The 25,317-nt window shown below is 35.3% G+C and overlaps 3 protein-coding genes, 1 long non-coding RNA gene and 1 other non-coding gene across 12 annotated transcripts; all 5 read left to right on the top strand.

Annotated features, from left to right (window-relative positions):
* The first annotated feature begins 35 nt into the window (after positions 1–35).
* Positions 36–6,373, top strand: LOC103961688. 7 transcript variants are annotated; one of them, XR_007252212.1, is made up of 13 exons: positions 36–189; positions 292–513; positions 751–837; positions 1,140–1,291; positions 1,407–1,426; positions 1,576–1,642; positions 1,958–2,016; positions 3,374–3,526; positions 3,617–3,707; positions 4,035–4,094; positions 4,628–4,697; positions 5,983–6,045; positions 6,231–6,373. It is a non-coding gene; the product is annotated as an uncharacterized LOC103961688 (long non-coding RNA). The 7 variants fall into 7 exon arrangements; XR_007252211.1 differs by lacking the exon at positions 1,407–1,426 and having other exon boundaries at positions 1,970–2,016; XR_007252213.1 differs by lacking the exon at positions 1,407–1,426 and having other exon boundaries at positions 5,994–6,045.
* Positions 6,374–6,532: 159 nt separating this feature from the next.
* On the top strand, positions 6,533–7,651 carry LOC108865297. The gene is made up of 3 exons (XR_001954373.2): positions 6,533–6,643; positions 6,772–6,843; positions 7,352–7,651. It is a non-coding gene; the product is annotated as an uncharacterized LOC108865297 (transcript).
* Positions 7,652–11,154: 3,503 nt separating this feature from the next.
* LOC125467931 (short chain aldehyde dehydrogenase 1-like) lies at positions 11,155–12,986 on the top strand. The gene is given in 3 exon segments (XM_048568149.1): positions 11,155–11,741; positions 11,870–11,991; positions 11,994–12,986. Coding segments are annotated over 3 exon segments (846 nt in total). The 5' UTR covers positions 11,155–11,697; the 3' UTR covers positions 12,674–12,986.
* Positions 12,987–14,772: 1,786 nt separating this feature from the next.
* On the top strand, positions 14,773–15,476 carry LOC103961687 (40S ribosomal protein S17-4-like). Its single transcript, XM_009374263.3, has one exon. The coding sequence runs from the start codon at positions 14,862–14,864 to the stop codon at positions 15,279–15,281; it is 420 nt and encodes a 139-aa protein (XP_009372538.2). The 5' UTR covers positions 14,773–14,861; the 3' UTR covers positions 15,282–15,476.
* A 4,601-nt stretch (positions 15,477–20,077) lies between these two features.
* On the top strand, positions 20,078–23,706 carry LOC103961690. 2 transcript variants are annotated; one of them, XM_018651000.2, is made up of 3 exons: positions 21,065–21,258; positions 21,850–22,035; positions 23,399–23,706. In XM_018651000.2, the coding sequence occupies exons 2-3, from the start codon at positions 21,883–21,885 to the stop codon at positions 23,564–23,566; spliced, it is 321 nt and encodes a 106-aa protein (XP_018506516.1). In that variant the 5' UTR covers positions 21,065–21,258; positions 21,850–21,882; the 3' UTR covers positions 23,567–23,706. The 2 variants fall into 2 exon arrangements, with proteins under 2 accessions (XP_018506517.1, XP_018506516.1); XM_018651001.2 differs by lacking the exons at positions 21,065–21,258; positions 21,850–22,035 and adding an exon at positions 20,078–20,230.
* The last annotated feature ends 1,611 nt before the right edge of the window (positions 23,707–25,317 follow it).

Raw genomic sequence — 25,317 nt, 5'->3', positions numbered from 1 at the left:
TGGAATGTCGAATCTGCCCTTTCTCTCCAGCTGTCAATCATCGTTGCATCTTCTGCCTTTTTCTATTGCTTTTCACTCTTTTCCTCTCCGGTTATTCTTTCGCTCTTTTTGGTTCTCGGCTTACGCCGTCGTTTGCTCCCTCTCGCTGTCTTCTCTGTCGATGTGGTTTTGCAACTTCATCATTTTCCGGTGAGTTATTTGATTCTTGCATCTGCCAGTTCTTTTTCCAAATTTGTGGATTTGGTTTGTTCAATTGTAAGTGTTAAAATTTGTCGTCCTCTTTCTGTGTAGGTTTTGTTGTTCTTCAATTGAGGCTTTATCTTTGCTGTTCTTCGATTATCTGTTAGAATTGTTAATTTCTGCTTCTATTTGGTTGGGTTCGAAATATTTTTCTGCTCTTTTAATCTGTCCTTTTCAAGAAAGTGTTGCATGTTTCTAGCGGCAAGGTTTGCTTATCCAAAATACCTACTCATCCTTGAAGCTTCAATTTCCATTTAATTTTTCCCTGTTGAGGTAAACTCTCTGCTAAAACCTTCTAATTCATCTTTTATTTCTTTTTTCATCTGGGCAAAATTTTTGATGGATTTATGTAATTTTTTTTTCCGTTGAATTCGAACTCGAATCTGAATTATGGATTCAGAAAAAACAAATTGATGAATTTTTTATTTGCGTGTATGTCGGTCCTGTCACCGCATGATTTGATAATCCGACCCCGAAGCTAATCATTTCTGTATGTTTTTGGGGTTGCAGACCTGGACTCTCGAATGGAGAGGATGAAAAGCAACTGCAGGAAAGCAGCGATGGAGACCCGGCAGCAGCATAGTCAAGTCGATCTGGGTAATCTAATGGCCTTCGACCCTCATGCTTCCCCTCCATCCCCTTTTCTAAGTTATTTTTCTTTACTTATTCAATATATCTCTATTTTTTGGTAATATTTTTGTATACTTCTGGCCTATTTTGAAATTATTGCTTTTGAGAAATTAATTGAAAATTTACTTTTGGAAATTGGGATTTTATTTGGATTAATCCCATCAGTAAAGTGGCAGTCTTTAAGTGAAATAGTGAAATTTTCACACTATACTGATGGGTTTTTGTTCAGTAGGTGAAATTCTGATTTGTTTCTTTTTCATGGTATTTAGGGATGAATTAGTGAAGGAATGTATAACGAAAGGGACTGAGTTGGTTTAAGCTATTGCGAATAGTCTTTTCAACTCACATTCAACTGAAGACATAGACGGTCCCATTGTGCAGTTGTTTGCTTCATGAAACTAAACTGCCAAGATAGAAGCATGTAAGTCATTCCTCTTAGTTTATGATTCTACAACGCTGTTTTTTCTTTAATAGGTTTGATCATGTATATGAGCATTTGGTAATGAAACATTGTATGGTGCTTCACAATTGAAAAGAAGTGGAATGGTAGTTTCAGGTAATGGTGAGATTTTTGTTGTTGTGCTGCCAATTTATGGTTCCTATCATGTAAATTGGTTGACTAAAATGTTAGTGTATGCAAAAAAGGCTTTTGCCAAAACAAAAGGTAAATCATTACTGACACTGTAGGAGTTTCGAAACGTGTAGGTGGACCGTATTTGATTGAGAATAAATGCCGTGCAATATCGATTTTGGTATGAATGTTGGGGATGAGGTATATATCTTAAACCAGATTACTTAATTATAGTTAGATTAACTTTTTTTTCTTTTTCTGTTATGTAGCTAAAGCAGCTAAGGTTGAGTGTTTTAATCGGTTGTAAATGGCCACTTTAACTAAATGTCATATAATTTTTTGTTAAAAGTTGTCACATTTTAGTAAGCTAATAAATTATTGGCATGCACGTATGGATAGAAAATTATATGGAATGTGGTTGACCATGACGATTGGGGGAAATTAGGCATTTTGGTGTTTTCATTTTGTTTGTCGCATTTTGTTGTTCTTGCCTAATTGTTATTTAACCTTGGATAGGTGCTGTTTCAGATTTTGTGTATCTCATTTTGGAAGTGATTCATAGGTGCTCTGTAAAGGTTAGTCTTATACTCATTTTTGAAAAACTGTGCATAGTAAAATATTGTGGCGTTTTAAAATCCTTGCTTTTGTGATTGTGATATGATACTGTGTATTTGCTTTATTTAATTACAATGGTGTGATGGAAAATTTTAAATTTTATTTATGTGTATATCATATCTTTTCCATCTTAGACATCAATCTATTGCTTGGTAGGACTAAACTTATGACATATAGTATAGCTACAATTGCAACAATTATTAAATAGATAAATGACCTTTCCTTATATCGGGAAGCCAAACATCCAAATATACGAAAATGCACGGTTTGATACTTATATTTGTAACAAATGTGTCCTATAATTATGGAGGAATTCTTTTGATGCTTAAGAGTCTTGCCTTGGATAGAGATTAACCCATAGGCGCACACACAATCACAATAAGTTTGGGTTCTGGTTTAGATATTTATATTTTTGGATAATGGAAATTGTATTTTCTTTAGATTAATCCCATAGCAGGTACCATGCGGGTTTTTTTTTTAATTATTTACTAATTTTAACTTTGTCTTTTAAGTTTGAGTTCTGGTTTTTCATATTTATATTTCTGTACAAATTTGATGCTATCAAAGGGTTTGATGATTTCTGATGATTTCAATGACAACAGTTTCTTTTCCAAAAAATGATAGCTTTTTGTTGTAAGAATTGGGAAACAGTTGCTAAGTGACGATTCTCCGTATCCTTTTAGAAGCCTTCTTCACCTGCTATAACTTCTATGTTTTGGTTTGTTATGAAATGAATTCCTTTTACCATAAAAAAAAAAAAAGGGTACAATGTTATCAAATTCGATTTTTCTAATGATTCGAATGCTGGGGTTTCTTATGGTTAAATCTTTGCATGTATTTTTTTTTTCTTTCTAATTTTCTGATTTTCAGTTTTATCTTTTTTTCTTTCTCAATTATACCAAGATATTGTTTAATGCATAGACACATAAATGATTCAAAACATGGGTGTACCAAGATAAAAAAAATGTTGGATTGTCTGCAAAGCGCTGGACCAAAGAGAGGAATATAATGTGTAAATATAATTGGTTATTCAAATACGAACTTCTTTGCTTGATTGCTAGAATTTCAGTATAAATCAGATATTAGTTAGATGTTATAGATGATCAAACTTAAACAAGTTATTGTATTAGCATGTTGTAATTTTTTTAATTCGAATGTCTAATATTAAAATGTTTTTTTTTTTTTTTTTTAACCAATTAAAACAAGTCAATTTGCTATTTTTTCAATGCAAGTTTGTAAACATTTACATATTGCAAAACATACATTTTGATGTATAGACGCATTTTCTTTCTAACAATATGTATGCTTTTGCTCCAGGTTTACACGAATGAGCATTGTACTAATATGTGACTTGAAGCCTCTTACAAACGATATGAAGATCATAGTTGGAATATGCCGAATTTGGAGAACAGAAATGTTTTGACGTCAGAACCAGTTCAATACTTACAATGTGTATCGGTTGATAAACTGGTGAGAAACAAAATGGTTTCAATGTCATGTAGTTTCTAACACGCCTCAACATGGTACAGTTGACTGTTAGAAATCCATTTAATCTTGCAGGGTTCATTTGGTGAATCTGAAAAATGTCAAATGGTGTGGTACTTGGGTCGTTAAAACTGTTATGAAGAGACTCATATGCAACCCTAATAATGTATGTTTGATATAAGCTTTTTCGCTATGGGTTTTGAGGTGTATATTTGTTTCATTGAATTCCTGTATGTCCTGTATGTTTGAGAAAATTGGAAATGAATGTCGGGAATAATTCAATCTCCACATCAACTAATTGTAGCTCAATCTCTTTCATACATTGTTTGGAGTTGTTCAAATGCATCTCGTAGTTTGTTCTGAGGGTGAAGAAATTTTTGAATTAATCTGTGAATTTGTGGAGTTGAATGAAACCATAGGCTTTTGTAATACAATTGGAAATGAAAATTATTTTAATTCTGTAATATGATGATCTCTCAATTTGCTTTTGCAGATCTTCTTTGCTTCCTGTGCTAGCTCTCTATGTCTCCATCTCCAAATAATTCTTTGAAAGGTGTCAATCTAATCTTTTTTGTGTATGGATAGGCAAAATTTTTAGATTTTTTGAATTTCAATTTGAAGTTTGCTTTTTTATTTTTATTTTTTAGTAATTCATATGATAATCTTAAATATCTAGATAATTGATGTTTCGTTTTTTTAATTGTAATTTTGGTTTAATTTGCCATTTTATGGTTTTTTGTTTAAATGCATATTACAATCAATGATATTGATATTCGTTTATTCTCTATAATCACTTTCTTGGTTGTCTAGAAATCGAGTTATATGGTTGCGTAATTGGTTATATGTAGTTGTCTGTTTGTTATGGGAAACAAGGCTTTATACATTCAGTCAGTCAAACTTTCCAACTCAGCTCTCTCCTTCTCCCCTGATATGCATTTCATTTGAGTAAATATAATCTGCAGCAAATGCAGATGCAGGTGCAATTGCAGATAAACAAATGACAACGAACTTTTGGAAATATATCCTTGACACCATGAAAGAAATTGTCAAGCTGTGGATAACTAATGTTGCTTTTTGGATTATTAGTTACAGGGCATCCAGTAGCTCAGGTTGGCGATCAGAGTAGCACAACACTACCACGCAAAATTGTCTTTGGGTAAGCTTCCACTCTCTTCTATTTATAATCTCTTTGAGAACTGATTTTGGTTGGTGGTTTTGGAAGAGATAATGTCCAATTCATATATGAACTAAGAAAATAATATGCATGTATAATGAAGTGGAATTTTTCATGGTATTATTAACATGCATGTTATAAATTTAGTTGTTGATTTTGGCTTGGCATGAAGAATGGCGTGAAAAAAACTGAAAAACTAGATCTACTACTGTTTATGCAGCGAGGGAAGGGAAGGAAAGAAAAAACAGTTAATTTAGTGCTCCCTTTTCTCAATCGCTTTCCACGTTTTCTGCAAGCTCAATAGTTTCGTATCTTTCAAACTAATAGTTTTTACTTTTTTGTGTATATATTCTGTCTTGCATTGTTTTATTGGTTTTGAAACTATAACTAAGTATACCATAACACTACAACTTTCCATTAAATGGTTCCAATAATATAGTTTCATATATAATACTCTTACACTCTTTACTAATTTTTGTTACACTATCCATCACTCACACTCTTTACTATTATAGAGTGATTTAAAGAATTCCAAGAGCTTCATTCACCCAATTTCTGCTCTTCTTTCAAAACGCTCAAACATCTTTCAATGCAAATAACATTAACCTTCTTTAACAATCTCTTATAGCTTTGAAACATATTTTTTTCATACGGTTTCTAATCCTGTAGCAACGCGCGGGCAATATTTCTAGTATATACCAAACGCCTAACTTTCCAATTAATTCCCTTTGTGTCCTTTTTACTGTTCATTCGCCAATGTTCTTCCAATTTTGCCCTTCAGTTGCTCTTCAAGTCTTGCCATTTCGTTCTTTTACACAGTAAAATGACGGTTTTGGCCCTCTTGTCCAATAGAAGTCTCTCGACTCCTGCCTCAGAAACCGCAGAAAAGCACTCAGCTTCGCCGTCTCTCTTCCGTCTCTGCTCTCTTCGATCTCTGCTTCCTCCGTGATTTCTTCTTTTTTGGTCTACTTCTCATCCCCAAATTTCACCAGTCACTTTGCTCCAGATCTTTCCAATTGAAAAAACCCACATCATCATCATCTATTCCTCAATCCTCATCACCACAAGTACCTTCTACACCTATTTCATGTCAAAATGTGCTCCAAATTTGTGATTTGATAGAATTGGATTTTAGAAAAAACTTGATGATTTTGAGGATCCAATTTAACGGCTAGAAAAATTTTCACTAATTTTCTGGGTTCGTGGGGGGTAGATTAGAAAAATTTTCATTATCTTTCTGGATTTGTGGTTTTTTTAATTTATTTAGGGGGGTCTCAGAGAAGCAGATTACACTGCAGTAGCAGTGCAGGACCTGGTGGGCCCGGATTTGGTATTGTTCTTACCTCTGTTTCTTCAAATTTTGAATTTCTTTTATATGCAATTTCTGTGCTTGCTGTTTGAATGAATATTCTGGTGGAAACTGTTGTTTTATATGAATTGGGGTTTTCACTAAATTAATAAAGATCAAATCTTTGTGGTTCTTTGTTGTTTATCTCAACGTTGCTTTGCCCGCAGCTGGTTGAAAATGACGTGGTCCTGATCGTTGGCCACTTCCGCGACAGTTCCGAACGATGGATTCGGCTCCCAAGCTCCGACGATTCTGTCTGTGGCAAAGAGAATTTAGGAAGAGTGGAAGATCCTGGAGAAGGATTTGCCAGGCAAGTTTTTCTGTTTTTTATTTTGTGTTTCCTTTTAAATAACTGTTTTGACATTTGAAAATCCTTAATTCTGTGATTGGGATATGATTACTGTGTATTTGCTTTATTTAATTACAATTTACGAGTGATGGAAAGTTTAAAATTAATTTATGCCACAATTGTTAGGCACTATGTTTCACTGAAATTCAAGACGAAGGTGAAGGCGATATCTGTATCCTTCTACACATGCATTTTGGAAAGTTTGATGATTCGCCTATATTTCGTCAACTGGTATGTTCATTCTAAATTTTTATATTTATTGTTTTTGGTTGCAGATTTAACCCTTTGAACTTGAATTGGATCACTCTTTGGTTAAATGCTTATTAAGTCTTTGTTCCACATGTGGACCGTTGTCATAGAAGAGTTCCTACCGTCAAATTATAACTAAGACTGCGACAGCTGCTGCTCCACCATCATTTCTAAAAAATTAGGTAAAAATCTCTCGTCTCTGCAAATCTTTTTAACAATGAACCAATGAATGCACAAAAAAGTTTAGTACGATCTGATTTTTATGTCTTTCGCTCATTATCTCATTGAACAAATCAATTCCAGAAGCCATTTTAAGTATGCTAAATACTTTAGATTTGACATTTTGTGTGTTGAATATCAAGATAGAGAAACTTTTCTCTAAAACACCATTTGTCCATTTATGCATTCGTTTTTCTAAGTTAACAATTCTGCAAAATGAGGGTTTATATTTCACTTTTTAAACACTTCAGACCAAATTTGTTTAAGCATAATTCAATTGATTGGTTTGAATACGAATAATTTGTAAAACTCGGATTCATACAGTATTTAAGGTTTAAGGCCATAGCTCAAACCATGCATATGTTTTGTTATCTCATCGTTATCATACATAGTTGAAAACACACATAATATAAAATTTGGCATAAACTTTACATGTTTGGTTAATAATGCCTAATGTTTTCGTCTATGCAGGACCCGGTCTGCCGACAATTTTCAACTGTCATTTTATTTAACTTTCTGTAAGCCCTTTTATTGTTCTGATCTTTAGCAAGATGATCCTTTAACAAATCCAACTGTCATTTGTTCACATTAACTTCCATTTTTCCATTTCTAACAGATAAATGAAAACATCTACTAGCAGAAGAAACTGAAGAAACAAATCCATTAGATTAAAGAAGCTCAGAACTACTCATTGTTTCTTATCTTAGATAGGGTTGTAAATAGATTTATATAAGCATTATGGCTTATCATTTATATTTAAAACTTTCTACATGTTTTATACAGTTTCAAAACCCGCAGCACTGCGTGGGCACGCTTGCTAGTATTAACTTATTAACATTCCTTTGATAATATAAAGGACAGCATGAACAAAACTTCGGAATTGGAAAAGAGTTCAATACATGGCAAAAATAGTCAGATTCAAAGCCGCAATAACCAAACTTGCATCGCCTTCAAACTCAACCATATTGGCTTCCCATTTTTGATCAAACAGCACCTCCGCCCTTGCTACTTCCATCTTAACCAAATGGTCACGAACAGTAACTCCCACCCCGCCGCTTCCTTCATTTTCCATTCACGCCCCATCGAAACTACATTTAAGCCAATGATTCTCCGATTTCTTCCACTTACGCTATTTCTTCAACTCCTGTAGCGAAGACGTTGTCATACATTGAATTTCCATAGGTGGCGTGATCTTCCCATTCCATAGGAACGCATTTCTTTCCTTTCAGATACTGCGGACGATTATTAGCAATAAGCTAAAACTTTCTCGTGCCAAAGAAGATGCCATGTTTGCCAACCAATCATTCCAACCGTCATGTCATCGATCTCGCCCCCTGAGTCCCAACGGATTCGCAAACCACACTACAGCAGCCATGGGACAGTCTTTCATGACGTGTTCGATGGTTTCTTCCTCCTCATTAAAGAATAAACGTGTTGCATTTGGCATGACACGTCTCTTGAAAAGATTAACTCTTGTAGGTAGAGCATTTGAACAACTTCGCCAAACACAAATCTTAACTTTACCCGGCATCCACTAGACTCATTCTCAACTTCACTCCCACTCAGTTGCGCCAAATGATAGGCACTCTTAGTAGTGAACTTTCCATTTCTTTCCTCAGACCATATAATAATATCAGGAGGTTTAAAAATACTTAGAGGGAGACTAACAATTAAATTAAATTCCTCCTCAAAGAACATATTTCTCAAAACCTCCCAATTCCATTTTCCACTTCCTTGCAGCATTATTAACATATCCACCGTGCAGGTGGTGTCCCTACCTTGGGGTATTGGGCTCAACACCATGGGAAAATTAGGCCTTGGCAACCAACCATCTCCCCAAATCCTGATTTGTGATCCGTCCGTCCCCCACCCGCCACCTAGCACCTCTGGAAAGCACTTGACGCTTAGCTACGATACTCCTCCAACAATATGAAGCATTCTACTTAACCGTAGCATGAGCAAAGTCCGTTGTAGGATAATACTTTGCTTTGAGTATTTGGGACACAAGAGAATTGGGATTTTGTAATAACCTCCATCCCAGCTTGTTTTGCTAGTAGTAACGCTAGATTAAACGCATAAAGGTCTTTAAAACCCAAACCTCCCTCACCCTCCGGCTAGCAAAGTTTACTCCATTTCATCCAATGTATATTCCTCTTGCCATGTTCACGCCCCACCAATACTGAGCCACCATTTGATTGAGTTCATCACAAAACGTCTTTGGCAAAAGGAAAGTCTGTATAGTATAAATCGGTACTGATTGTGCCATAGTTTTAATTGGAATCTCCTTGCCTGCAGTACTCAACAGGGAAACTTTCCACCCATTTAATTTTTTTCCATAACCGACCCTTAATATACGAGAACGTTGTCTTCTTAGCCCATCCCACAAACACGGGTTAACCCAAGTAACGGTCATGGTAATCCCCTCTAGACATGCTAAGACAATTAGCCAGATGTTGCTTATCAGTACTCTGTCAAGTTTGCACTGAATGCGACACAACATTTCGTGTAATTTATAGTTTGTCCCGCGGCCTCTTCATATGTTTCCAATAACCGTTTTACCTGTACACACTTTTGTAAAGAACTTCTAACAAAAACAAAACTATCATCAGCAAAGGGAAGATGGGGTGGCAGTGTGTAAAAGCAATTTGATTCTGCAAATGTGATTAATCTACCCCAAATTTAACGTGCATAAAAAATTAAAAATAAAAATTAATCTCAAGGGATGCCGACAATTAGAACCCATCATTTTTATCCAATCCAGGACAAAATGTGGTCCAGGGAAAAAAATATATATAGAAATATAATCCTACGTGCACTGTGAATCTTGCCCGGCATTTTGCTTTGCAATATCTCCTCATCTTGTAGCAGTTGGGACGTTTCTGCTTGGCTTTTATATCTCGCCAAGTTTTTTCTTCGTTTAAAGTGTTATTGGTACTTCGAAAATCTCATTCTACATTTCTCACAAATGTATTTTTCTTTCTAAATATAGAAAGTTTGGAGTGTAGAATGAGATTTTTGGAGTGTCAATAATAATTCCTTAAAGCAAACGTACTTAATTACTAGTTTGGGAGTGCTGTATTTTTATTAAAATTATTTTGATGTGTTATAAGAATAATTAATTGTAAAATAAAGTAATTGAGTGTTTGATAAACTATATTTTAAAAAACGTTGTAAGTATAAAAAGTAGTGTAAAAGCGTTTGAAGTTGAGATGGTTGGCAACAACAATGGTGATGGGAGTAGTGGTGGCTGGTGGCGGATCACTGGAGGAGGTGGTGGTAGTGATGGTAGCAACAATGATGAAGGTATGGTGGTGATGTCAATAGTGGAGTGTGGTGATTTGGATGAATACTTAACACTTATAACGACGGTGGCGGCAATTCTAATTATGATGATGATAGCGGTGGTTACAATATTAAACAGAGCCTTAACCCTATGATTAATTTATACGTACAATTGGAATCCTAATTAAAAAAAAAAAAAAAACATTGAAACCTAAGCATGAAAAAAAAAATAACACTTCCAAACAAAATTTAAAAGCTTCAAAACCAGGTTTTGTCCGTCACATGCATTCAAATCGGGCCACGTAAACTTGTCGGTGACCTAAACAGCAATTGTCACTCTATCCAATGATTTTTATATTGGTAGAGTACGTATAAACATACAACACGTACATTGTTTAATTGAAGCGGATTGTCTGCGCTCTCATTTTCATATTCTTTTCAAGCTCTCATGTGATGTAATCACGGTTAAGTTATGTCAATATTTTATATTAATTTTTTATAAAAATAATAAAACAAAAAGTAATATAAATATAAAATATTGACGTGACTTAACTGTGATCGTACAAACAAGAGAGCATGAGGGAAGTATGGAAATGGGAGGGCAAACAATCCACCTCCTTGTTTGATTCATGCCGCGGTGGTTTGGTATTTTTATGCTTTAAAAGAAAATTATTTTTAATGTGATGTGAGAATAAATGATTGTGAAATAAAGCAGTGGAATTTTTGGTAAATTTTAAAAAAAAATGCTTTTAACAAAAAATACAATATTATAGCGTTTGGTAAAATTTTTATATAAAACATGTGTAACTGTGCAAAATGACTAAAAAAAAAAAAGATATTTAATATATATAATAATTTTTTTATATTTTCTTTTATTATCACATTTACAATATTTATATAAATTATTTACTAAACAGCTGTACTATTTTACTTTTTTTAATTAAGATATTTATAATTTTTTAATTCTATTCTTTTCTGCAAGGGGTCGTCTTTCTTCTTTTACTTTTTTTTGCAGAACCTCTGTATTTTCTCTCTTCTGCCGCTTACCCCCTCTCTCCCCCTTCTCTCTCTGTCTCTCTCTCTGCCAGATCCTAAAGAAGGCTGGGTCGCATCAACCGAATGAGGAATGATGGACTCCGATTTCGGGACTTACCGATGGTGTTAGTGGCGAAGGCGTCGAGGCCGTCCCGTTGAGATTTTGGGTGTCAAGCAGAAAGGTGCAAATCTAGCATTCTTTGAGCAACCCAGATTTTGACAAAGCCCAGAAATCCGACAAACCTCTCGCCGCTCCTGTCCAAGAAATCCGCAGAAGCTTAGAGTGAGAGAGGACAGAAGAGAGACAAAAAAAAACCGGTTTTTTCAAAACTCAGTTTTGCTGCTTCGTGTTTTAGGCTTTTTTATTTTTTTTTCACCTAAAATTTTGAAAAAAAATTGAAGTTCACCAGCTTTTTTGATACCTATTTTTTTCAAAAGCACCTCAGTATCAAACCATTAATAGGTGTCTCCATATATTTGCATCGATCACTGAAATTAAGATGAGCAGTCCTTCCTCACCAGCTCCAATTCCGGGTCCTAAAAGGTACGCTTAATTTTCATCATTCGATATCTAGCGTCCGAGCAGGGCTTATAGCTCATCTGGTTAAGGTAGCTCGAGGTTCAGGGTTTGAATTCCTAGTTTGTCCTACATTTGTCATCATCAATTTTCAGGTTAGAAGGCAAAGTGGCAATTATCACCGGAGGTGCTAGTGGAATTGGAGAGAGCACTGCAAGATTGTTTGTGTTCCATGGTGCAAAAGTCGTCATAGCCGACATCCAAGACGAACTAGCCCTGTCCTCTGCAAAGAACTCGACCCAGACGGAGATTCCATTTCGTACATTCGTTGCGATGTCACTGTCGATTCGGATGTGAAAAATGTTGTAGACGTGGCTCTGTCGATGTACGGAAGGCTTGACATCATGTACAACAATGCAGGCGTATCCGGCAAATTGGACCCAACTATTTTGGGTGCTGATGACGAAAACTTCAAGCAAGTGTTTGATGTGAATGTCTATGGTACTTTCTTGGGCGCCAAGCATGCTGCTAGGGCAATGATCCCTGCTAAAAAAGGTGTCATTCTTTTCACTTCAAGCGTGGCGTCAGTGACTTGCGGCCAGTCTACACACGCGTACGCCATGTCGAAGCACGCGGTGGTGGGACTTATGAAAAGCTTGTGCGTGGACTTGGGGCAGCACGGAATTAGAGTCAATTGCATATCTCCGGGTGCCATGGCAACCCCGTTTCTGACGAATCTTTTGGGGATTGAAAGAAATACGGTGGAGGAGATGATCTGCGCTTCGGCGGTGTTGAAAGGAGTGGTGCCGAGGGCAGAGGATGTGGCGGAGGCTGCCGTGTACTTGGCGAGCGACGAGTCCAAATTTGTGAATGGACTGAACCTTCTTGTGGATGGAGGTTATAGCACCACTAATCAATCTCTTACTAGGGTTTTGAGGGATTTCATGTCATCAAACTAGGTTCTGTAAGCATCATCCATTCGTTGTGCTATGTTTTGATCCTTTTGCGCTTCCTCTTTTGGAGAGTTATGAAAACTTCATTCAAACTAGCAAGCAAGAATGTATGTGCGGTGCTGCGGGTTTTAAGATCGTATAAGATGATACTATTGCTTATATACATTTGTTTAGTAGTATAAGTTAGAAAAGGTAGCTTGATAACATGTTTTAGATGCTGCTTGTCATATTGTAGTAAGCCTTGTGCTATTTACATGTATTGTTTGAGAATGCTAAATTCCGTACAAATGAAAAGAGCAAAATAATTTAAATGCATGAATTATCAGGTCCATATTATGTATGACTGCGACAATAGGTGCATTTTCTTTACCAATTTAGTTTACATCCACATACACATTTGACATTTCAGTACACATTTTTAGTGCACACACCACAAAATCTGCCCTTAATTCTTCTACAATTGTAGCAGCCAAACAGTCTGTCTAAGTTGACCTCTCTCACACACAAACCTAACTAGTCGCTCGTCTCCTCCCAACTTCCCGCATACAAATGTGCACACAGATCGGCCGCCTTGTGGCCGGATTTTGTGCTTTTAGAATCAAGCTCCACAATGGATGCAGCCGACCAAGCAGAAAGTCCTCGACACAAGGTGGTGTGTATCTTCAAACGTCCGGCACTCAGCTTTGAATCCTACAATTTGCTTTCTTCCTTGAAAGGAATTTATTGAAGGTTTTCATGCTTTTATCGTTTAAAGAACTAAATAAAGAGCAACGAAAAAAGCAATAACGCAAGTAAGTGACACCTTGTCATTCAAACTAGAAGAATTTTAAGGTTTTTTATATGGCGTCATTTCGCTGAGTTTTTTCGACATGGTTCTCTCTAGCGCCCTAATATAGTGTATTTGTTATATGTATCGATTACAAGTTCTTGAGCTCTACTTTTAGCTCAATTTCAAGAACACCCAACGTGGTTTTTCATTCAAGTATTCAAGAACTCGAAAACAAATTTAAGAAATGTGAATATATTGTAAATATGCACTATGTTTTCTCTTTTGGGACTGATAAATATCTGCTTTATTTGTAATGAATTTTTACTTTTTCACTCGTGGTAATGAATTTTTACTTTTAGTTGAAAATTAAGTAATGAAACAACATTTTGACACATGCTTTATTATCTCTTTGCAGATAATTAGCATTTGGTCTTTTATGCAATTAGTTTCGCTGCATGGATATTGAGATAAAGTTTCAGGAGGCGTGGTGCAATCGAAATCGCTTCTACAACTTATCATCAAAGGCATACCTGTCCCTATAAATATAACCAAACATCCATAGCTTTTAAAATTTTAATTAAACTACTTTCTATAATTTTTGTGCCACATTCTTTGAACTGTCCTCTTTCTAAATTAAAAAAAAAATATCCAAAACTCCTAAATTTAGCCTTCTTTATACGAAAATTATTATTATTATTAATCCAAACAAAGAAAGATAATTATTAATTTATTAATCAATGATATGTACCAAAGGTTTAAATTAAGCGTACCAAAAACTGAAACCAACGTACTAAAAATTAAAACTAAACATACCAAACACTAAAATTAAATATTTCAAAAAATTATATGAGCAAAAATGAACATAAACGTACCAATCCATAAATGAATCAAAACCAACAAGTGAAAACCCATAATAAACATATTAGTAATATAAACAAAATAACTCTCTTATTAAAATTTGCATATAATAATTTAAAAAAATATAAACATCCACCATTTTTGTTATTTTGAAGATACGATTATATTTTTTACCAAAAAAAAAAAAAGAAGATATGATTATATTTTAGTTTTAGAAAAAGAAAATATTTTGTCGGATAAAATATAAAAAGTAGATAATCGGATAAATATTTTGAAAGAAAAACCATGACTATCTCTTAAAAAAAAAAGTCTACAACTTCTAAAATTCTTTAAAAAAATTAGCAGAAAATTACAATAGTAATTTCGAAAATTATAATTAATTAGTTTTAATTTGCAAGGCCCAATTTCTTGTTGGCCCAATCGATTCTCTAACAAGGCCACACTGATTTCCCATAAATACCTAAAACCCTACTTCTCACTTCCCTTACCCTCTTCTCGCCCCTCTCACACGCAGACGCACATACCAGCGGCCGTCGCCTCCCATCTCCTCCGCGCAAATCCACCACCATGGGTCGCGTCCGCACAAAAACAGTGAAGAAATCCTCCCGCCAGGTCATCGAGCGCTACTACTCGCGCATGACCCTGGACTTCCACACCAACAAGAAGATCCTCGAGGAAGTCGCCATCATCCCCTCCAAGCGCCTCCGCAACAAGATTGCCGGATTCTCCACCCACCTGATGAAGCGGATCCAGAAGGGCCCGGTCCGCGGCATCTCCCTGAAGCTGCAGGAGGAGGAGCGCGAGCGCCGCATGGACTTCGTCCCTGAGGAGTCCGCTATCAAGATCGACGAGATCTCCGTCGACAAGGAAACCATCGACATGCTCTCTGCTCTGGGCATGGCCGACATGCCCGGCGTCAAGCGGGTCGACCCGGAAGCACAGTCTCAGAATCTGAGTTTCGTGCGTGGTGGACCCAGGAGGTACTGAAACGGGTTTAGAGAATGATCGGGTTTTGATGCTATACTACATTTGGTTTTTGGATTAGGAAGAAGTTAGCTTATTGCTAAATTTCTATGTGTTTAATTTTATTGAGGAAGCAATGCGGATGACGTCTTTTGTTATGGGATTATGTTATATTTGCATTGAGAATCGAAAGCGTTGCAGTTGATTTCGTTTGTTGAATTAATTGTTTTGGTGTTTATTCTTGTTGATTCTGATGGACACCGATAATCTGGTTTTAGTATGGGCATGTTTAGGTCTAATTGTTTTGGTCGCAATGGTTAGGTTTAATTTTCTGGTTTTGGTATTCATTTGTGATTAGTTTGATCTGTGAAACAATGCTATGGCTTTGTTTCTCATCTGTTAGAATTTGGAACCCTTGTGATGTTAAATTTTGATGCTTATTTGTCGGGGTTTCACGCGTTAGCGTTTCATCTGACTCTAATCTTATGATTAGCATGTAAGCTGTAGCGATGCCTTGAGTTTACTTTCTAAAATGGTTGGTATAATCGGTCCTCACTATCAGTACCATTGTTAGATGTGTGGTTTTGTCATGTCTATTTGCTTCCACACCGGCACTGGTTTTGCTTTCTTCTTTCCGTAAGTACTTAAGCAGTACTGTCTTTGGTTTTTACCGTTTCTTACTTGGTAACTGGATCGTTATACTGTCTAAATATTGTTGAATTAAGTGTTACGGATTGATTGCACCTCGTATGGTTTGCGTGATTGTGGACGTTTGCGTTACCCCTGCCTCTGCAACGGGTTTCCATTCCTTTGCTGGCAATAAGCTTAGCAGTTCTTGGAGTTTTGAGTCCCGACGATACCCCCCTGGTTGTCGAATAAGAGGTCAAGGTTACCTTGCCTTGTAAAGCTATGTTTGATGTCATTTGCGTAGTGATTATATTGGGATTACTCGATTCCATCCGTTGAACATACAAAGACTTGGCTTCAAAAGGTTATTAGGAAGACGGGGTTTTAATGAGCCGTGTTCATCGACTTGTTGGAATTTGTAATGATTTTGTTGAGAATGAGATTGAATGCTAACTGCTGCGTAATCAAAAGGAGCCGTGTTCGTCGACTTGTTGGAACTTATGAGTTGTAACTGCTCCACCGGCAAAAGGAGCCGCCAATATTACAGGGGCTAAATGAAATATACAGTGAAATTGCCTTCATGAATGCTCCCTCTTCAATCTAGAAGCGTTTTTGGACGCGTTTCGGAGATGCAAACTACAACCATGTAATTCTGTATGATACAGGTGAAAGTAAAAACTTATTTGGTAGAATTATTTTTAAAAACTGAACTCAAGACTAACTAAAAAATATAGTTTATTCTCTATAAACATAAAAAATGAGTTTTTAGAGTTTTTAAACTTAAACTCATTTATTTCTTTTCTCTCCTTCCACCCGTCTCACTCCAAACCTTTCTCTCTCCTCTCTTTCTTTTATCTTTTTTGTCTCTCCTTCAATTCGTTTTCTTCATTCTCTCGGTTTTTCTCTTACTCCTCTTCCTTTCTATCTTGTGCGATCCTCTCTCTTCTTTCTCTTTCCTTCAATCATCTCTTATTTTCTTTCCTCCTCTCCTCTTTCTCCCTCTCCTGCAACCACCCCCCCCCTTTTTTTTTAGATATCTTTGTCTAGTTTAAGTTGTGAGATTTAAAATTTTTAAATCACAAATCAATCATGTTTTTTAGTCTTAAAGAAAATTGTTTTTAAGAAATGTTTTGAGAAATGATAAAAATTTTCAAATAGGATACCAAATAGGCCGATGAACTTGGGATATCATCCTTGCCTTTTAATGTTTTTTTATTTCATTTTATACAATTTTGAAGTTCAAAATTTGAGATATAATCTAATTTCGTGTTCTTATTTCAAACACACTTGTTTTGCGGATTTACATTAAAAAATTTCTAACATATAATTTATGAGTAAGTACATGTGAGACTATATTACGACAATTAATTTTGAAGTGAGAAAATCACACCTTTTCAATTGATTCGGAGGAAAAAGTTAAGAGGAACTACACACAAGTATGAAAAGGTCATTCTCAAAACGTAAAGACCTATGATTTGGAAGTCATATGATGAAATCATGCAAGTGAAGGTCATTACAAAAAATACACCCCTTCTTTCCATATATAGTTTTTGAAAAAAAAAAACTATATATGGAAATTAACCCCTTGTTGGGTCGGTCGAGTCAGACTGGTTTGAATAGTAAGTTCCATGCTTTTCTCTTTCATTGACTTTTTAAGCTTTATTAGTAGTTTCTTGGATTGGGTTAATGGGTTCCCGTTTCTTGCTTCTTAGGTCGTGTTTGGTTGGTGAGAAAATGTAGGAACAGAAAATTAACCCCAAAGTTTCTTCCTTTTTCCCCTTTCATAGATTGTGTTTTAGTACTTGTTACTACAAACCAATAAAAGCTGAAATTGCTGAAGTATTAATAGGGGTGGTTCGGTATAGGATACCAAACCAAAACCTTAGTCCCGATTCTCAAACCGAAATTTTCGGTATTCCCAATTTCAAGACCAATCCCAAACCAAATTTTCGGAAATCCCAATTTTCAAGAATCCCGAAATATTTTTGGGCTTTTGGGCGGTGCAGAATAGCAACAAAGCGCCACCTACTAGAGGACCAATAAAAGAAAACAGAAACTGACATAACATACAGGAGGAGCCAATCAAAGAAAATAATTGTTCTGAAATGCAATATGCCACATGAAATGCAACTTTGTAAGGATTGTGAAAGCAGCAAAGCGCCACCTACTAGAGGAATGACAACTTCATTGTATTAGTGTAGTCTTCTTCCATCCCCAACATAATCGACCCATAGACTCCAAATTTTAAACGTTCGTAGACAAGCAACCACTTATAACTCAAGGGGCTTAAATACAGAAGGTTCACAAGGACCAATAAATACAAACCATACAGTATTTGACAACTCTGCCAACATCTTGTACAACATTCTGAAAGTTCAGGTCACTCTTTTCCAGTCTAGCCCGTTGGCATCACAAATGTGGGAGACAACCAATTCTTATCCATATGCCTATGTCAATGTTTCCTGATTACTTTATCCCACGCAAACAGTTCTAATCCATAAGTTCCTGATTACTTTATCCCAAGCCATGAACAAACTATATTACGACTAGGTTAAAAGAATAGACATCTAACTTAAGTTAAAAGAACAGTTGTAAACAATTTCTTCATTGCCAACTAATCATGGGGTTTCAAGCATTTGGTAAATAAAACTCCAGCACAGAAGCTACAGAAGCAAAGCAAAAGAGGGACCTTCACCAATCTGGAAAAACCCAAGAACAATTAGATCAATTAAATAGAATTTGTGAAACCAAACAAACCCTAAATTTACAAACCCTAATCTAGAATTCAAAAATTAAATTTCAAAAACCCTAAAATTACAAACCCTAATCTAGAGTTCGTAAATTAAATTTCACAAACCCTAAATTAAATTTCAAACCCTAAATTAATTCCCATATTTATTTACCTATGTCTGAATCTGAGAGAGAGAATCACGTGAGGGAGTCAGAGACTCCTGAGAGAGAGAATCGCGAGAGAGTCGCAATAGAGAGAATTACGAGAGAGATACCAGTGGTGGCTGTGGTTGTGTCGTGAAGGAAGGGTCCATCGTTGGAGAGAGACAACGGTGGATGATCCGTGTGGTGATGGGCCGGTGACTGGCTGGGCGGAGTTAGATTTGAGACAGATAGGAGGAGGAGAGGGTTCTCTCGGTGGCTGAGGTGCTGAGCTGAGAGACTGAGGAGAAATGAAATCGAAAGTTCGAAACGACACTCGAGTCCTTGATGGGGAGAAAGCTTGACAAGGAATGCACGACATAGATTAATTTGAAACAATCCAACGATTCAAATTAACTCTAACTATAATTAAAAAAATATATATATATATATTATTATCTGTGTGTGTGTATATATATATACAGGCCCCTTAAAGGAAGAGATCCTTATTATTATTTTTTAAATGGGGATACCTTCTTGACCGTTAGATTTGGCTTTAATAAAATTCTGTGGTTGAGATTAAATCACAGGCCACAGATCCTCAACCACAGAATTTCATTAAAGCTAAATCTAACGGTCAAGAGGGTGTCTCTATGTTTTTTGAAAAATGGGAATCCCTTCCCTTAAGGGCTTCCTATATATATATATATATATCAATTAAAAATATATATTTTTGGTTCGGTATGGGAATACCGAAATATTTAAAAATATATATATTTGGTTCGGTATGAGAATACTGACATATTGGGAAGACAATCTTGATTCTCATACCTGAAATTTCGGTATTTTTTCGGGATAGCATACCGAAAATTTTGGGAAAATCGATTTGGGATATTTTTGATTTGGGATCGGTATTTTTTCGGTTTGGTTCGGAATTTTTTTCACCCCTAAGTATTAAGATGTTTAGGAAAATAAGGTTTGTTTTATCCTTTATAATTATTTTGCGATTTTCATGCTCCCATGGAAGATATTAGAAAAAATCCATCTTTAAATCCAGAAATACTTGTTAACATATAAATTTAAATCTTTACAAACTCAGGTATGAAGCATGGTTACATGAAATAATTGTAAAAGGATAAATAAAGATAAAGTTTCTTGCTAATGGTTATTGGTGTCCAACCGAACTATAAAATGAGAACATGCTGTCAAAATTAATAACTTGTTACTCTTTTTTGTGAATTGTGAGTTGCCTCTCATTCATAAAATATTTGATGTGCTAGTTTGGGAAATGTATAACAGATATCGGTGAGCGCTGCTTGACAATGTCCAGACCATGGTTGTTGGTTTGTCTGCTCCTGTTAATTGTGTTTACGTCACAGTTCGAATGGAAGCAATATGGGAATGATGATCCAAGTCCGAGTACCTCCAAGAAACACAAGTCCATATCTGAAAGGGAAGAAAATGTGAAAGAAAAAGTTTGGCAGCCACGTTAGCAGTAAGAGGATTCCGTCTGTATTATATCCTAATTAAATTTTATTTTTTTATTAGTTGTTTGTTCAAGTGACACAAGTTTGACAGCCACATCAGCATTAATAGGACCTCATATTTGTCATGTTATTACTTAACTATTAACTTAACAGATTTTTTAACGGATATATGAAAATGAAACAAAATAATTGTAAATGTATGAGTTAAAATATTTTTAAAATAAGAAAAACTAATGAAAATGATTTAAAAATTTTGAGTTTTAACGATAAAGACAAAATAAATGGTAAAGTGAATAGTATCAGGATTGAATTTTTAATGTAAAAATGTGATTTTTTTTTGTTAAAATGAACACGATCAGGAACTTTTCATTAAAATTCTCTTTAATATATTTTATGAAATTGAAATGAACTGAAACTTGAAAAAATAAAATGTAATTTATTCCTTTCTTTTATATACAGTCGTTATTTCAATCGGACACCATACAATTTTTGAAGTGCAAAAATCATTAAGATTTCTTATTCCATTTCCAGTTTTTACTCAACTCATTTTGGTACGTGTCCTTTAAGAACTATTTTGTGTCGGTAGTGGGAATCAATCAAATCATATATCTAAATAACATTTAGCCTTTTTTTAATATCAAAGAATAATATGGAAAACTGACAATAAGGATGAGGAATAAATAAATAAAGTTATGGGGAGTTAACTGTGAGAATTGGATCTTTGAGATGCTAAAGTGAAAGATTTTACAAACTTGAGGGACGGAATTGCAGAAAATGGAGCCTGTAAAGTTAAACACAACTGAAGTGAAAGGAAAACCAACTTAAAGAACAGAGAGAGGTTTAGTGAACGAATTTATACTCAGAACCTCAACGACCCAACCGAATAATCCACACTTTATTAGAGCAAAAGCCGAAAGTCATAAGCCCAAAAGCAACAGCCATCCGGGTTTTCTTCAAAACTTCAAGCAGTTCAACAGCAACTGAGATATGCCCTTCTTCTTTTGCAGCTCAGATCTGTAAGTTCCATGCTTTTCTCTTTCACTGATTTTTTTAAGCTTTATTAGTAGTTTCTTGGATTGTGGTATGGGGTTCCCGTTTCTTGCTTCTTAGGTCATGTTTGGTTGGTGAGAAAATGTAGGAACAGAAAATTAACCCCAAAGTTTCTTCCTTTTGTTTTTTCCCTTTCATAGATTGTGTTTTAGTACTTGTTATTGCTAACCAAAAAAAAAAACAAAAAAAAATTGCTGAAGCATTAAGATATATAGGAAAGGAAGGTTTTTTTTGTTCTTTATAATTATTTTGCGATTTTCATGCTCCCATGGAAAAAACTAGAAAAAAGCCATCTTTGAATCCAGAAATATTAGTGTAATATAGAAATTTAAATACAAACTCATTCGTGAAGCATGATAATAATATAGAAATTTAAATCTTTACAAACTCAGTCATGAAGCATGTTCCATGAAATAATTGTAAAAGGATAAATAAAGATAAAGTTTCTTGCTAATGGTTATCGGTGTCCAACCGAACTATAAATTGAGAACATACTGTCAAAATTAATAACTTCTCACTCTTTTTTGTGAATTGTGAATTTGGTAAATGTATAACAGATTTCGGTGAGTGCTGCTTCTGAGTTTGTGACAATGTCCAGACCATGGGTGTTGGTTTGTCTGCTCCTGTTAATTGTGTTTACGTCACAGTTCGAATGGAAGCAATATGGGAATGATGATCCAAGTCCAAGTACCTCCAAGAAACAGAAGTCTATATCTGAAAGGGAAGAAACTGTGAAAGAAAAAGTGAGTTCTTATATATATGACTTCTTTTCTTTGCCTTGCATAACCCTTTTGTGTATTTTTGAGTTGGAAATCTACGGTTCTTTACTTTCACAAGTGTTAGTTTGATAGAAGTATACATGTCCTTTTCATTTTAACATTAGGCAATTTAAGAAATTTCAGTAACCAATAGGCTGTTATGGTCTTCGAATTCGGAAATTTATGTCATACGTTAAATTTGAATGTAGACTTAAGTTTTCAGCATACCTGAGTTTAGGATCTTTTTTGTTGCTTCAGTTGGGACTTAGGTTCTAACTTCTCATAGCAGTTAATTATAACAAACTCACATCTTCAGTGCCCAGAGTAAGTGTTTTACAACACATGAAAGATCTAGATACAAATGCTTGAATAGATGTTGCGGCCCCTAATAATTTGCTTCTTCTGTTAATGGCTTCTAAATCCGTATTGTTTGTGCATTTCCCAAGGGCATCGCAATAAAGTCATCGTGCACTCTGCCATAGTGGACAAAAATAAGGGAGTGAAGATGACCTTTTTGAGTGCTAATGACAATTTTTTTTTTTTTTTTAAATGACTGATCTTTGATTTCCCTGGGTTGGCCTTTAAATTTTTCTGAGAGAATGAAATATGCAGGATTATGTAGCTTTCGAAATTATAAAAGTATCTTCAACTGTTCTTCCTAATTTAATTGTTTTGGCCTTCTTTGTTTTACCTAGTTTTCTGCTATGGAGAATGCTTCTCCAATTGGCACAAGTTTTTCTGTATGGTTAAACTGCATTTTCGGAAGAAGAAAATCCTCTTGCTTATGCCTAGCTCACATCTTACCAATTCAGAGATAGGGAGAGAAGAGGGGAGGGAGAATTCACCCAGTCCAATGACTGGACTTTGAAAATGCAGATAATCCTCCGTGTTCATAAATATATTCATGAAAGGGAAAATACAATAAATCCTCTTGCTGATGCTTATCATTTTTAGTTTAATGATTTGGTTTCCCTTTCATGGAATATATAAACACAGAAAAAGGTAGGAAGAACTTTGTGAGAGAGAATTCACCTAGTGTTTGTAAACTAACGGTGCTAAAGGCCATGTAATCAAAGCATTTATGTAATCCCAATACAAGTTATTGGATAAGGGCCTCTGAATCTTGTTGCATTAAGTACTTCAAAGGAAAGTTCACCTTGGATATTCTTAAACTTGTTTTTTGGCGTACACAGTTTACTAACGATTTATGTTACAATGCATTATTTAGCTACTTGCTTCTAACATACCTGTGGTCGCATAATGGCCTGATTCTATGGATTATGGTACACTGCAACTTCAACCTGGTAGATAAGTCCATTAACTTCATTGAATATCAACTTTACTGCAGATTATCCTTTCCCAAGAGAAAAGTATACAGAAACTTAATGAGCTTGTGCGGAGTCTTCGAGAACAATTGCTACAATGTAGAGGTGAAAATGAGATTGTCAATGGCATTTCAGCCCCTTTGACTGAACTTCTTTCTGAGCTTGAAAGGCATCCACTTTTGGAGGATTAGTCATGGATTATACATGTTAAACATCAATATGTTTGTATCTGTAGGTAGGAAAATCCAAATTCTTTTTTATTGCTTAGCTTCATGTGAAATTACATCCGTTTAGTTGCAAAGTGCAATATCAAAACTGTTATCTTCTGCCAGTAGTTGTGGATATATAAGGTTCATATGCTTTACTTTTTTGCCTTACTCGTCAATGTACAAATCTGCAGTAGTCGGTGATAGTGAATTGATTTTGATTTGATGTCTTGGTAAAATGCGGGTCAATAGTATGGCCTTGTTCGTATCTCTGTGATATTCTGAGTAGATGGTTTAGTAGATTGAAATGAAACACAGGGGATTATGTAGAAAAATTGTTAGAAGCAGAATACCGGGATTGTTTATTGTTCACCCCCTTTAGTGATTCCTGGTAAACGATTAGTTCTCATTCAGCTTACCAAACTTAAACATGAACAAACACCTTGGCTGGAGTCCTGGGCTACAAATCTTGTCTTATAAATTACTAAGTTTCTGCACTGAGTCTTGGAGTCGCTAACGGGGTTGTCATTGAGGAGATCCCGATAGTATTATCGTGCCGAACCTTTTTATTAGTTGTGCTGTTGCTAAGCAGTAATTATCAAGAACACTATTTATTAGCTTTTGTCCTTTTGTATTCCAATCAATTTTGTCCTCTCAATATTAATCTGTTAAGACAGAAAAAATGAAAAAATTCTGTGTTCATAAGTGTACTCACTACTTAGTGGAAGAGTGTGAAGTGGGTGAAGTGGGTGTAGGTTTATTCCTTGCAGCCATCATCTTATGTTTGAAGTCGCAATTATGTTGTGAAGAAACCTTTGTTGAGGTTCATATTTGGATTTAATATTTGGATGAACTTAATTATGATGAAATGCCTGCCATTTCAATTTATGAATTTGCAAAGAAACAGTTAAAAAAGGACTGCGTATTAAATTTTTAGTACCATTTTCTGGAACCACCATAACTGTATTCTTAGTAGCCTTTCTTACCTACCTTTTGTTTTTCCCTCTCCTTCACATTTCTATGATGATCATCCATGATGTAGTTTGTACTGGTGAGAAGATTTAAGGCTGAAGATTTACTTCTCTCTCTGTCTCTCAATTTGATATAAAGTTTAACATAAGACCTTCTCCGCTGCTGATTCAAAGTTTATATTTTTGTATTTTTGAGAAGAGGGCAAGGCCTTTTACATTGTTCCAATCAGTCCACTGTTACCCCCTGTAATTTATGAGGGTGATACGGAAAGAGTCTATTTTGAGCATCATATCTAGTTAAGTTGGCACATTCATCTTTAGATTTCTTGGAAAGATTAAACAGGAGTGCCATTTCACGCAAAATTCGTCTGTTGCCAGCATGTTATGGATTTATAAGGTTCATATATTCTACTTTTTGTCGTTTGCTGTTTTGTGTTTCTGGTTGTCATTCGGGGAGATCCCAATGGCAAGTGTTCATACGTGTGTGAAGTTGGTGCAGGACTATTCCTTGCAGCTCGTCTCAAGTGTTCATATGGAGGTACGTTTTGATTTGAACTTGATCACAATGTCTGATGCTTCAATTTATGATTTTGGTGGATAGGCTTTTAATTGTGACAATAACTATTTAGTACTATTTCTGGAAACACCATTACTGTGTGGCGAGTTTTAACTGTTTAGTACTATTTCTGGAAACAGCATTATTGTATTTTCAGTAGCCACTCTTATCTACCTTTTTCTTTCATCTTTTTCACGTCTACGATTATA

Source organism: the organism of the source record quoted next, unplaced genomic scaffold (assembly GCF_019419815.1).
Source record: "Pyrus x bretschneideri cultivar Hongxiangsu unplaced genomic scaffold, Pyrus_bretschneideri_v1 Contig47, whole genome shotgun sequence".
NCBI classification, from domain to species: Eukaryota; Viridiplantae; Streptophyta; class Magnoliopsida; order Rosales; family Rosaceae; genus Pyrus; species Pyrus x bretschneideri.
Note: the sequence above shows the minus strand (reverse complement) of the source record. Positions and strands in the feature narration are given on the sequence as shown.